Source organism: Erpetoichthys calabaricus, chromosome 7 (genome assembly GCF_900747795.2).
Source record: "Erpetoichthys calabaricus chromosome 7, fErpCal1.3, whole genome shotgun sequence".
NCBI lineage: Eukaryota > Metazoa > Chordata > Cladistia > Polypteriformes > Polypteridae > Erpetoichthys > Erpetoichthys calabaricus.
In genome coordinates this window covers 187,744,204-187,757,962 of record NC_041400.2, presented here as the reverse complement: position 1 = coordinate 187,757,962, position 13,759 = coordinate 187,744,204, and the positions used below count along the sequence as shown (strand labels likewise).

The following is a 13,759-nucleotide window of genomic DNA, read 5'->3' as shown; positions in this document are numbered from 1 at the left end:
TGAGTTCAAAAATACCAATTTTGGAATTATGTCTGTGTGTGTGTGTGTGTGTGTGTGTGTGTGTGCGCGCATGCGTGTGCATGTGTGTGTGTGTGTGTGTGTGTGTAAACACGATAACCTGAAGACACTTTCACTTAGTTCAACCAAATTTTGCATATAAGTATTAGGTACAAAACGTCGATTTCTGTCAACTTTTGGGCTATTTCTGCATACTGAAACTGGTACTTTACCTTTTATTCATGCAATTTATTCAACTTTACTTTTATAATAATTGTTAAATATATTATTAATTTGATTTGATTTGTTGTTGACAGTTCTTTAATGTACATAATATAAAAAATATAATCATTGTCTTACGGTTTACTCCTCAGATATCCATCCCCATATCTGAGTATACGAGAAAGTCGAGGGGAGACCACTCCTGATTTTTTCCTTTTGTGCTCTTTTGAACTTCTCAGAGCATTTTGTGAAAATAAACTTATGTGTTACACAATTATTGTATACCATCATTGTAACATGTTTTTTTGTTTTGTGTTTTTCCAGCCTGTTTTGACAGCCTACCAATTATTAAATCAGCCTGAGTATATTTACCAGAAGAGCGAAGAAAGATGCATCAGTGTTGGGCAACTTCGGCTTACCACTCCACCAGAGTTAAAATCACGAAGGCCTTCAATTGAAAAAATATCATCCACTACGTTCCTTCCTGAATTGCCCACTGAGTTAAAGGCAAAGCAGGTTTGTCGGATAAGTTAGGAGGGAATTTTAATACATAAAAGAGTTCCAAATGTTACATTGTTAAGTTCAGGATAGGGTGTGACATTTCGCTGTCAATTACCCATCCGGCCCACTTATCTTCAGGGTTTCTACAGGATGTAGTTTGCACCCAGGACTGTGTGTTGGTACTGTGATATCGCTTTCAGTTCACATATGTTTGTTCATCCACACGTTGGGCAATGATATTTACTGTATGTGGGTGATGATTTGCATGACTACAGCTTGTTTTAATATTACCTCACGTGTTGTGGTGTATGAATCTGTGTATTATTTCACACATTGTAAGGACATTCAAAGTTTGATGCAAAATATGAGAAATAGTCTTTTACACATAACATTACCAACACCTTCATTTCAGCATACAGCACATGGCATGATTTCTCCGCATACACAGAGTGATCGCGTAATCAGGGCCGACGCCACCATTAAGGCAAATTAGGCACTCACCCAGGGCGCAGATCATAAACGGAGAGACCTAGACCCAACATATCACTGACAAGAGCATGCAACACCTGGCCTGCTGAAAAACGTTTCTTACAAGATGCCATTATGAAGCTAGAAGAAGAAATGTCTGCACCATTGCCTGGGGAACGCTCGGGCAACCCTGATGCTTACAGGTTAGCTAACGAACAGTCAGTTGGCACATTAATAAGCTTGGCCTAGGGTGCACAATAACCTACCACCAGCACTGCGCCTACAGGTGCTGGTCATAAAATTAGAATATCATGACAAAGTTGATTTATTTCAGGAATTCCATTCAAAAAGTGAAACTTGTATATTAGATTCATTCATTACACACAGACTGATGTATTTCAAATGTTTGTTTCTTTTAATTTTGATGATTATAACTGACAACTAATGAAAGTCCCAAATTCAGTATCTCGGAAAATTAGAATATTGTGAAAAGGTTCAATATTGAAGACACCTGGTGCCACACTCTAATCAGCTAATTAACTCAAAAGCCTTTAAATGGTCTCTCAGTCTTGTTCTGTAGGCTACACAATCATGGAGAAGACTGCTGACTTGACAGTTGTCCAAAAGACGACCATTGACACCTTGCACAAGGAGGGCAAGACACAAAAGGTCATTGCTAAAGAGGCTGGCTGTTCACAGAGCTCTGTGTCCAAGCACATTAACAGAGAGGCGAAGGGAAGGACAAGATGTGGTAGAAAAAAGTGGACAAGCAATAGGGATAACCACACCCTGGAGAGGATTGTGAAACAAAACCCATTCAGAAATGTGGGGGAGATTCACAAAGAGTGGACTGCAGCTGGAGTCAGTGCTTCAAGAACCACCACGCACAGACGTATGCAAGACATGGGTTTCAGCTGTCACATTCCTTGTGTCAAGCCACTCTTGAACAAGACACAGCGTCAGAAGCGTCTCACCTTTGGACTGCTGCTGAGTGGTCCAAAGTTATGTTCTCTGATGAAAGTAAATTTTGCATTTCCTTTGGAAATCAAGGTCCCAGAGTCTGGAGGAAGAGAGGAGAGGCACATAATCCACGTTGCGTGAGGTCCAGTGTAAAGTTTCCACAGTCAGTGATGGTTTGGGGTGCCATGTCATCTGCTGGTGTTAGTCCATTGTGTTTTCTGAGGTCCAAGGTCAACGCAGCCATCTACCAGGAAGTTTTAGAGCACTTCATGCTTCCTGCTGCTGATGAACTTTATGGAGATGCAGATTTCATTTTCCAACAGGACCTGGCACCTGCACACAGTGCCAAAGCTACCAGTACCGGGTTTAAGGACCATGGTATCCCTGTTCTTGATTGGCCAGCAAAATCGCCTGACCTTAACCCCATAGAAAATCTATGGGGTATTGTGAAGAGGAAGATGCAATACGCCAGACCTAACAATTCAGAAGAGCTGAAGGCCACTATCAGAGCAACATGGGCTCTCATAACACCTGAGCAGTGCCACAGACTGATCGACTCCATGCCACGCCGCATTGCTGCAGTAATCCAGGCCAAAGGAGCCCCAACTAAATATTGAGTGCTGTACATGCTCATACTTTTCATGTTCATACCTTTCAGTTGGCCAACATTTCTAAAAATCTTTTTTTGCATTGGTCTTAATTGATATTCTAATTTTCCGAGATACTGAATTTGGGACTTTCATTAGTTGTCAGTTATAATCATCAACATTAAAAGAAATAAACATTTGAAATACATCAGTCTGTGTGTAATGAATGAATCTAATATACATGTTTCACTTTTTGAATGGAATTACTGAAATAAATCAACTTTGTCATGATATTCTAATTTTATGACCAGCACCTGTAATGGTACAAGAGTTGTTGCGAGTATTATTCCATCTCGATCAAACTGATTATCTTTTTACAAGTTCGTTATCATCCAGTGTTTCCAAAACATTCCAACTTTCCCAGGATGAGTTTTTGCCTGACTGCCGTCTTCTGGCAGCTTCTTTAGGACAGCTCATAAGCTCTTCTAAATCCTGGTGAAGTTTCCTAAGTTAGGAAAGTTGATAAAATGTTACTACTTCTTCTCCTAAGAGTAGAATCAAATTTGCATCACTCTGAATTGTTTGAGCCTGTCGTGACTGTTTCCATACTCTGAGATGCTTGAAAATACAGGAAACTTGTCAGACATGTTGCTGCACCACTGCATATGTAGCGGCTTTAAAATAGTTGCTGATGCTTTGAAGGAAGACAGACACACCAGTATCCAGATTCTGCCGTTTATTCTATAAGACAAGCAGTAAGGGGCACAGTCAACACACGCAGCGACCGGCGCTCTCTCAGTCTCCTGCAACAGTGTTATCCAGCTTTTTTTTCATATATAAATACAATGAAAAGAAAATTACACAAAATAAATAATGAAATGAACACCAAATGAAACAAATACATTTCAACAGAAATCAAATCCTGGTCAAACAAGTGCAAAATATCTCCTTTTAAATAAAATGTGTTCCATAAAAATAAATACAGAACTACAGAATTCGCTTAAGCCGCGCAAAAATCTTGGATCCCAATTTTTTGACACTATGAATCGTACGGACCTAAACATGGCCTCTCAAACACTCGAGACAGGTGTTGACAGCTGTCATGTTGGCATTTTGAATTTCCATGATTGACATGCACTATCGCGGATTAAATATTTAAAAGCTGGCTTATAACTTCAAAGAGGTCTTTATAGAAGATTAGTCTTTTATTTATCAATAAACACTAAAATAACTTACAATGAAATTCAAATATTAATCTTTTTTATCCACGCTGAGTGTCAGCTTTATGGAGGCTGCCATTGTAACCGATTCACAACTTACAATGCTACAAAGTTAATCCACGGTAAATCCGCAAAAAATCGACTTGTATTCAAAATATTATTTTTAATTCGATAATCTGATAAAACTTGAAATTGTATAAATATGAGTCACAAACCCAACGTAAATCACTTCAGTTTCTGAATCTATAGCGAGCACATCATATTTGAGAAAGGATTGTGATCAAAAAACATTTATTTTTTCATTATTTATTGTAATTTATGCATTGTCAAAAAACATTTAAGCCGCGGTTAAGCAGTTTGGACCCCAATCACCGCGGCTTAATGGCCCTACACTGTACTTTTTGTTATCCAAATTAACTTTTTCAAAACCATACAAACTTAACAAATGCATCTGAATAATAACAATGAAGGACAAAGTATAACTAACGTTGTAACATACCTATAAGACAAGCAGTAAAGGGCACAGCCAGCACGCGCAGCGACGGGCGCTCTCTCAGTCTGCTGTAGCAAGCGAAACAATATGCTAATGAGGCTGGATCTCCGTCAAATTAAACACTTTTAAAATCCATTTCTGCCAACCAAAAGTGACGACAGTGATCTCAAGTTACATCAATAACCACATGACGTGATGTTTCTATGCAGTTTGAGACAGAATAGACTATTTCAAAACTTGTCAGCTTACACGAGAGACGGAGAGTATTGAGATGCATCTTACCTGCAACAGCGTCTTCTAGCTTTTGCCGGGATTTTGCTGTTACGCTACATGTGCGCCCTATGGGTGTTTCATTAATTAAAGCCTCCCCTGCTACAACAGGCAAACAGGAACTATTATACACACCTGGAAGTACTGCAGGAAGCTTATCAGGAAGCAGCTGGAGCACATCTGGGTACTGGATAAAAGGGGCCGCCTCACTCCATTTCGGGAGCCAGAGCTGGGTGGTAGTGTGACGGAGCTTCATGAGAGAGGAGTGCAGGCGGCAGGAGAAGAAGGTTGTAGCGGAGGACTGTGAGTAACTTATGCATTGTGCTGTGTTGGACAAGGAAAACAGCAATAGACGTGTGTTTTTGGACAGAGCTGTCTTGGTGTCTGTTCGTGATCGAGGCCGGTCTTCACACCCCTTGTGTTATTGTGGGCTACCACAGCACAAGACTTAGTGACCTCCACATTTCCCCCCTGACATAAACATCGATAGTCGCTGCTTTGTGAACAGTGCTTAGTGGTCCTCCCATTTGATCTTAATCATTTTGTATTTTTGCCATTCACCTACTTCCATCCATCCATTTTCCAACCCGCTGAATCCGAACACAGGGTCACGGGGGTCTGCTGGAGCGAATCCCAGCCAACACAGGGCACAAGGCAGGAACCAATCCCGGGCAGGGTGCCAACCCACCTCAGTACACACACACACACCCACACACCAAGCACACACTAGGGCTAATGTAGAATCACCAGTCCACCTAACCTGCATGTCTTTGAACTGTGGGAGGAAACCGGAGCGCCCGGAGAAAACCCACGCAGACACGGGGAGAACATGCAAACTCCACGCAGGGAGGACCCGGGAAGCGAACCCGGGTCCCTAGGTCTCCCAACTGCGAGGCAGCAGCACTACCCACTGCGCCACCGTGCCGCCTCCATTCACCTACTTGCACCACAAAATACCTTCATGGGAATTCACCAGACATATCTCGGGGGTTCAGTCGTACAGTGTTACATCAATTTCACTATCCGTATTAACATCTGATGACCAGTTCACATTGTCATCACTATCTCTTCATTCAACTAATGGTTCAGCTTTAGTTTGTTCTAAAATTGGCTTTACAGCTTTTTGCTTACACGCTATTGTGTTGTGGTAGTAATTAACTTATCGATTCAAGAAAGAATCCTATCCTCTACTAGGACAAAAACTTCTTTGAGTCAGAAACCAAGCAGGAGAAGACTTGTCCATTGTCTCATTTCTCTCCTAAGCAAATGCTTGAAGAAGGAACATTCAACCCAGCAGTCTGTTAAAAAATGATTAGAATGGTTAAATAAGTAAATAAACAACTGAATTTGCATAACAGTGCTGAATTAATGTTTACATACCATACTCTGATTGGTTAAAAGACATGAGGTGTTTTAGCATAGAGCATAAAATTAAAGTCTTTCTCCATTATTTCCTTGTTCTTCAATACAGTGCATCCGGAAAGTATTCTCAGCGCATCACTTTATCCACATTTTCTTATGTTACAGCCTTATTCCAAAATGGATTAAATTCATTTTTTTCCTCAGAATTCTACACACAACACCCCATAATGACAACGTGAAAAAAGTTTACTTGAGAGTCTTGCAAATTTATTAAAAATAAAAAAATTGAGAAAGCACATGTACATAAGTATTCACAGCCTTTGCCATGAAGCTCAGAATTGAGCTCAGGTGCATCCTGTTTCCCCTGATCATCCTTGAGATGTTTCTGCAGCTTCATTGGAGTCCACCTGTAGTAAATTCAGTTGACTGGACATGATTTGGAAAGGCACACACCTGTCTATATAAGGTCCCACAGTTGACAGTTCATGTCAGAGCACAAACCAAGCATGAAGTCAAAGGAATTGTCTGTAGACCTCCGAGACAGGATTGTCTCGAGGCACAAATCTGGGGAAGGTTACAGAAAAATTTCTGCTGCTTTGAAGGTCCCAATGAGCACAGTGGCCTCCATCATCCGTAAGTGGAAGAAGTTCGAAACCACCAGGGCTCTTCCTAGAGCTGGCCGGCCATCTAAACTGAGCGATCGGGGGAGAAGGGCCTTAGTCAGGGAGGTGACCAAGAACCCGATGGTCACTCTGTGAGAGTTCCAGAGGTCCTCTGTGGAGAGAGGAGAACCTTCCAGAAGGACAACCATCTCTGCAGCAATCCACGAATCAGGCCTGTATGGCAGAGTGGCCAGACGGAAGCCACTCCTTAGTAAAAGGCACATGGCAGCCCGTCTGGAGTTTGCCAAAAGGCACCTGAAGGACTCTCAGACCATGAGAAAGAAAATTCTTTGGTCTGATGAGACAAAGATTGAACTCTTTGGTGTGAATGCCAGTCGTCACGTTTGGAGGAAACCAGGCACCGCTCATCACCAAGCCAATACCATCCCTACAGTGAAGCATGGTGGTGGCAGCATCATGCTGTGGGGATGTTTTTTCAGCGGCAGGAACTGGGAGACTAGTCAGGATAAAGGGAAAGATGACTGCAGCAATGTACAGAGACATCCTGGATGAAAACCTGCTCCAGAGCGCTCTAGACCTCAGACTGGGGCGACGGTTCATCTTTCAGCAGGACAACGACCCTAAGCACACAGCCAAGATATCAAAGGAGTGGCTTCAGGACAACTCTGTGAATGTCCTTGAGTGGCCCAGCCAGAGCCCAGACTTGAATCCGATTGAACATCTCTGGAGAGATCTTAAAATGGCTGTGCACCGACGCTTCCCATCCAACCTGATGGAGCTTGAGAGGTGCTGCAAAGAGGAATGGGCCAAACTGGCCAAGGATAGGTGTGCCAAGCTTGTGGCATCATATTCAACAAGATTTGAGGCTGGAATTGCTGCCAAAGGTGCATCGACAAAGTATTGAGCAAAGGCTGTGAATACTTATGGACATGGAATTTCTTAGTTTTTTTATTTGTAATAAATTTGCAAAAACCTCAAGTTAACTTTTTTCACGTTGTCATTATGGGGTGTTGTGTGCAGAATTCTGAGGAAAAAAATGAATTTAATCCATTTTGGAATAAGGCTGTAAGATAACAAAATGTGGAAAAAGTGATGCGCTGGGAATACTTTCCGGATTCTCAAATTCAGCTCTTATTCTGTTGTTAAAAACGGTATACGTGCCGACTAACAAGTCTTACTAGTTGCATGACTGAACACTACATCAGGCAGTTTCTTGAGCAATTCTCCTGGAACATTCTGCTTGTTTACGTGACCATCTTCATGACAAATGCTTATATATTTCACTGTGCATTGCAAACCAAAATACTTAACTACTGTTACTCTCTAAATTATTCCCTCACAATGTATTTTAGTTGAAGGCTCCGCCCCATTCATGAATATTGATGAGTTACCATAGAGTAGCAAAATGTATAGAAATATTTTGGAGCATGATGTTATTTAACCCACTCGACTTTGTATCCCTAACGTTATTCAGGTTGTACATTGGATCATAATAGCTAGAGACACTCGGGCTTAACCTGCTTTACATAGAATTCTGAGACACTTGGGACGAACACCAAGGAGGCTAAATTTGGATTAAACAAGTTTAAAGAAATTAGGAACTGAAGGTCATATTAAATTGTTTTGATTCCTGGTATTGCAGAAAAGACGTGACATATTTTTTTTTACTGCTCCTATTACAGATTCAGCTGAACCAGAGCCGGACTTTGTCTCCTACACAGCCACCAATGAAGCGGCGCTCTTCTGAAACCCGTTCAGTAATTCCATGTAAAGCGTTTGCTGCTTCACCTTGTAGTTTCAGTTCAGCTGAGGAAATAATCAAAGCCAACATTAAGGATCCTTTGGAAATCATCAGCATTGTTAAGAGCAATGATGTCGTCGGGTTCCTGTACATGACGCCAGCAGCTCCGAAGTCTTCTATATATTATGATGCTTACAATCTGAAGTAGGTCTTATTTTTCAGTAAAATGGCAAACTTGTAACCAACAGAATATGATTCAAGATGAGATTTGTGTGGATTCATAGGCTTTAAAGGGTCTCAGAAGGTGATGGAGGTTAAAGCTTTTTCTTGTTCTGGAAAGAATAATTAAGAATGTCCTTCCATTAGTGACAAACCTCAACTCAGGTGACAACTAATACATAACATATTATAGCTTGTCATTATTTAATAAGCCAACATGCAGAAGCCATGTGTGAAAATGCCCCCTTATGCACCCTTGTCTTTTCAATTTGGGAAGTAATTTAAGATAAGCGATATAAAGGTAGAATGTTTGTCAGTTCGGTCTGGAGTATTCAGGTTTACAGTAATAGAGTGTTAAGGACGATCTTACAGAAGCCTTTTTCATAAACTGGGGAAGGGTTTTAGTTCTATAGTAAGAAGGATTGCTTAAAAATAGAAAACACCTACCAAAATAGTGACATCTAACGCAGAAGAGGGCTGGCTTTTCGGAATTTTCTTAAGCCAATGTTACGTCAGGCGACTTTTAGTCATAGGATATGTCAGAGTTGCCGACCATATTTTCTAATCTCATCGCCAAACCGTGTTAATTTAAATGACTGAAAATCGCTGGGTCTGTCAAATTTAGCAACTATGAGGTGCCTTTCCAGCACAGTCATGTATGTCCCTTTTTCCTGCAGCCATAAATGTGCCTGAAGCTGGTGGTATACAAAGGGTTAACAGGTATGGCAAGATCAGATGCAAGCTCAGCCCTTTTTTTTTTCTTCGTTTTTCTTTTTTATTTTCTTGTATACAAGTATAGGGAAAGCGAAAGTATTGTAATCGTCCATAAATTCGATGTTGAAATTTTGATGAATCTCGATGTTTTGGACCTCCCTTACTTTCTCATATATGAAGTATAGGGAAAGGGAAAGTATTGTAATCATCCAAAAATTCAATGTCGAGATTTTCATAAATCTCGATGTTTTAGAACTCCCTTACTTTCTCGTATACGAAGTACAGGGAAAACGAAAGTATTGTAATCATCCCAAAATTTGATGTCGAGATTTTGATGAATTTCAGTGTTTTAGACCTCCCTCACTTTCTTTTATACAAAGTATAGGGAAAGTATTGAATTTGTCCAAAAATTCGACACTGAGATTTTGATGAATTTTGACATTTTAGACCTCCCTGACTTTCTCGTATACAAAGTAGAGGGAAAGGGAAAGTATTGTAATCATCCAAAAATTCGATATCGAGATTTTGATGAATTTCAACGTTTTAGCTCTCCCTCACTTTCTTGTAATACAAAGTATATGGAAAGGGAGAGTATTGTAATCGTCCAAAAAATTCGATGTCGAGATTTTGATGAATTTCGATGTTTTAGACCTCCTTGACTTTCTTGTATACAAAGTATAGGGAAAGTATAGTAATCGTCCAAAAATATGATGTCGAGATTTTGATGAATTTCAGTGTTTTAGACCTCCCTCACTTTCTTGTATACAAAGTATAGGGAAAGTATCGAATTCGTCCAAAAATTCGACACTGAGATTTTGATGAATTTTGACATTTTAGACCTCCCTGACTTTCTCGTATACAAAGTAGAGGGAAAGGGAAAGTATTGTAATCATCCAAAAATTCGATATCGAGATTTTGATGAATCTCAACGTTTTAGCTCTCCCTCACTTTCTTGTAATACAAAGTATAGGGAAAGGGAAAGTATTGTAATTGTCCAAAAAATTCGATGTCGAGATTTTGATGAATTTCGATGTTTTAGACCTCCTTGACTTTCTTGTATACAAAGTATAAGGAAAGTATAGTAATTGTCCAAAAATTCAATGTTGAGATTTTGATGAATTTTGACATTTTAGACCACCCTGACTTTCTCATACAAAGTATGTCGAGATTCAGACCTCCCTGAGTCCAAATATGCCATTTTTGGTATTATGTCAAAATGTTGTGGGACATAAAACATGAAACATGAGAAACATGAGCAGGTTCTGTTCTGTTTGTGATGCCCACAGCCCCCCATGCTGCTTGACAGAGCTGGCACTGATTTCGGTAGGTGGACACTTGATTATTTCATTGAGAATGGATCCCTTGGGTGATGGTCTATCGGGGTGGTCCCACTTGGCAATTGAGCCACGCAGGAGGAGGATTATGAGTAGTGAAAAGTCACCACGCCATCACACACCCTAATGGTACATTTGTCCTTGTGTTATGCATTCCTTTTCTTGTTAAATTAATGCAGTATTCATTTCTCCCGATACCCCTTTAGGATTGTTTCCTTTGAAGAAATCAATAAGAATGATTATTACACAATCAGCAAGCAAGGCGTCACCCACAATCTGTTTGGAGAAGTGGATTATTTAGACCTACCTCGCTGGGAGAAGGAGTATACCTGCCACAGGAACCTCCTAAAGATCCCAATATTTGCACTCTTCCGAAAGTGGAAGGCCTTTAAAGTCTGGAGGAAGAATGTCCTCTCGAAGAAGATAAACACGTCCAGGACTGCATTACAGAACAACCTCTTCATTGTCAATGATGTAAGTAATGCCTGATGAGAAGGGAGCTAAGGTGACCAGAATCAGGTACCTAATGAAATGATTGGGAAGGGACACACAGTCCTTTTGATTTTCTCCTTCTTAGTTATGAAGTATGGCATTTAATAATGTTGCAACATTGTGTTTGTTTTTCACTATTGCTGACAGTACAGAAAGAATTTGGACAGCAGGGAGGCTTGGGCAGATTTGTGGCAGATGAAATTTAATGTCCGTATCTGTAAAGGATTACATCTCTTTATTATATAAAAAAATCCTGCAAGATGTTTTTTCAAGTCCCGCGAGATGAGACTTTGTCTATGAGATTTTTCAGGTCCCGCCCTCCTCTCAATCATATTCAGCCACGCCCACAGTCCTCTCACCTCTCATTGGTGTGATTGCTTTAGTCAGACACAGTCCCTGCTCTCTCAGCTCTTAAAAATTTTTACGTTTTCCTCACTTTAAGTTCCCAATTATAGAAGACTTATTACGTCCAAATCTTATTTAAGAATTTCGTGCTGAAGGGTTACCAACAGAAGAAATGAGTACATGGGCAAACCTAGCACCAAGAAACGATGAGGTCAAATGAATTAACATGAAAATTGTTGATCGGTTACATGGCAAATTGGTTAAATGTGTATCAATAGACTCTGCTGAAACAGTTGGTGGTGATGGTGTGGAAGATGAAAACATCAACTTAAAATATCACGAAGAATAATTACAACCGTTAACACCGTTCGGTCTTCCACTGCACAAATTACTGTAGAAAGAAGGATGTATTCAAGAAAGGTGATGTAGAACATCTTCAGGGGATAACATTAGACACCAAAGGAGATCTTGATATGCCATTCGTATTAAAACGCTTACAGTTTCCCATTAGAATAGCTTTTGCAAAGACAATTAACAAATCACAGGGACAAACATTTGAAAAAGACATTTTATTTAATAGAGAGAAAGAAACAAAATTCATTCACGGCAGTTATATGTTGTGTTATCACGATGAAAGTCCAAACATAGAATTACAATTCAATGCGATATTGACAAAAATTTAATTAAAAAATAATTGATTTTATTGAAATTTTACAGTAAAAGTGTAAGTTTAAAAAGTATTTGCGTGTTAATTTCAAAGCCAAACAGAACGAAATCATATAACGCAACGTATACCTCTAATGCAACATGAAACATAATTTACTTTCAAATTATTATGTTTTGCTATTTTTTACTGTGGTTAATTACTCACTGTAATGTCAAATAGTTAGTTCTATTATGTAACAATTCCCATGAGAATAACAATCTGTTTAAATTGTACATCCGCTTTCCCATCCGTGAGTGGCAGAACAGCAAAGAGGCTAGCGTGTAGGGCAGGCACAGGGGTTGGTGAGTGAAGCGAGCAGGGGGCACAGCCCCCTAGTGTAAGAAGTTAAAATGTGAGGTTGGAATACACAGTGGGATTGTCTGAAAATCGAACGTCGCCTTATGAGAAGGATTCAGGAGTCGTAGTCAACACTATCAACCGCCAGACAGTGTTCAGAAGCCATTAAGAAGGCTAACAGAACATCAGGTTATATAGCGCCTTGATGTGTGGAGTACAAGTCACAGGAGGTTCTGCTCAAGCTTTAAAACACACTGGTGAGGCCTCATCTGGAGTCCTGTGGTCAGCTTTGGTCTACAAAAAGGACATAGCAGCACTACAGAAGGTCCAGAGGAGAGCGACGAGGCTGATTCAGGGGCTACAGGGGGTCACTTATGAAGAAACATTACAGGATTTAGGAGTCATAGAGGACTCATCACTGTCATCTGTCAGTGTTCAGAAGGTAACAAGAAGACTAACAGAATGTCAGGTTATATAGCGCCTTGATGTGTGGAGTACAAGTCACAGGAGGTTCTGCTCAAGCTTTATAACACACTGGTGAGGCCTCATCTGGAATCCTGGGTGCAGTTTTGGTCACCAGGCTACAAAAAGGACATAACAGCACTAGAGAAGGTCCAGAGAAGGGCAACTAGGCTGATTAGAGGGCTACAGGGGATGAGTTATGAGGAAAGATTAAAAGACCTGAGCCTTTACAGTTGAAACAAAAGGAGATTACGAGCAGACATGATTAAAGTGTATAAAATTATGAAGGAAATTAGTCCAGTGGATTGACTGGTTATTTTAAAATGAGTTCATCAAGAACACGGAGACACACTTGGGCTCTTGTTAAAGGTAAATTTCGCACCAACATTGGCAAGTTTTTCTTTACACAAAGAACGATAGACACTTGGAATAAGCGACCAAGTAGTGTGGTAGACATTGAGACTTCAGAGCCTTTCAAAACTCGACTTGATGTTATTGTTGGTTGCATTAAGTGAGCAGGACTGGCAAACGTTGTTGGGCTGAATGACCTGTTCTTATTCCAGATTGTTCAAATATCCAAATATTCTAAAAAAGAATAAAACACGAAGTGTGATGTCACTAAAGAGTCACGATGGGACGTCTTCCTTGCTACCGTAATGCCCCCAGGGAATGAGTTCTTTTGTAATTGCGGCGTGTTACGTAACCCAAATCTATATAGATATGATATGAAAAGGTGAAACTCCTCC

At 40.3% G+C, this 13,759-nt stretch overlaps 1 protein-coding gene across 1 annotated transcript in view; it reads left to right on the top strand.

The window, feature by feature from the left end:
* dnah6 (dynein, axonemal, heavy chain 6) overlaps positions 1-13,759 on the top strand; it is a 439,386-nt gene that overhangs the window by 35,441 nt on the left and 390,186 nt on the right. Inside the window, exons 3-5 of the mRNA XM_051929949.1 lie at positions 544-735; positions 8,386-8,648; positions 10,918-11,185. Coding sequence (XP_051785909.1) covers positions 544-735; positions 8,386-8,648; positions 10,918-11,185 — 723 coding nt within the window. The remainder of the gene's footprint in view (positions 1-543; positions 736-8,385; positions 8,649-10,917; positions 11,186-13,759) is intronic.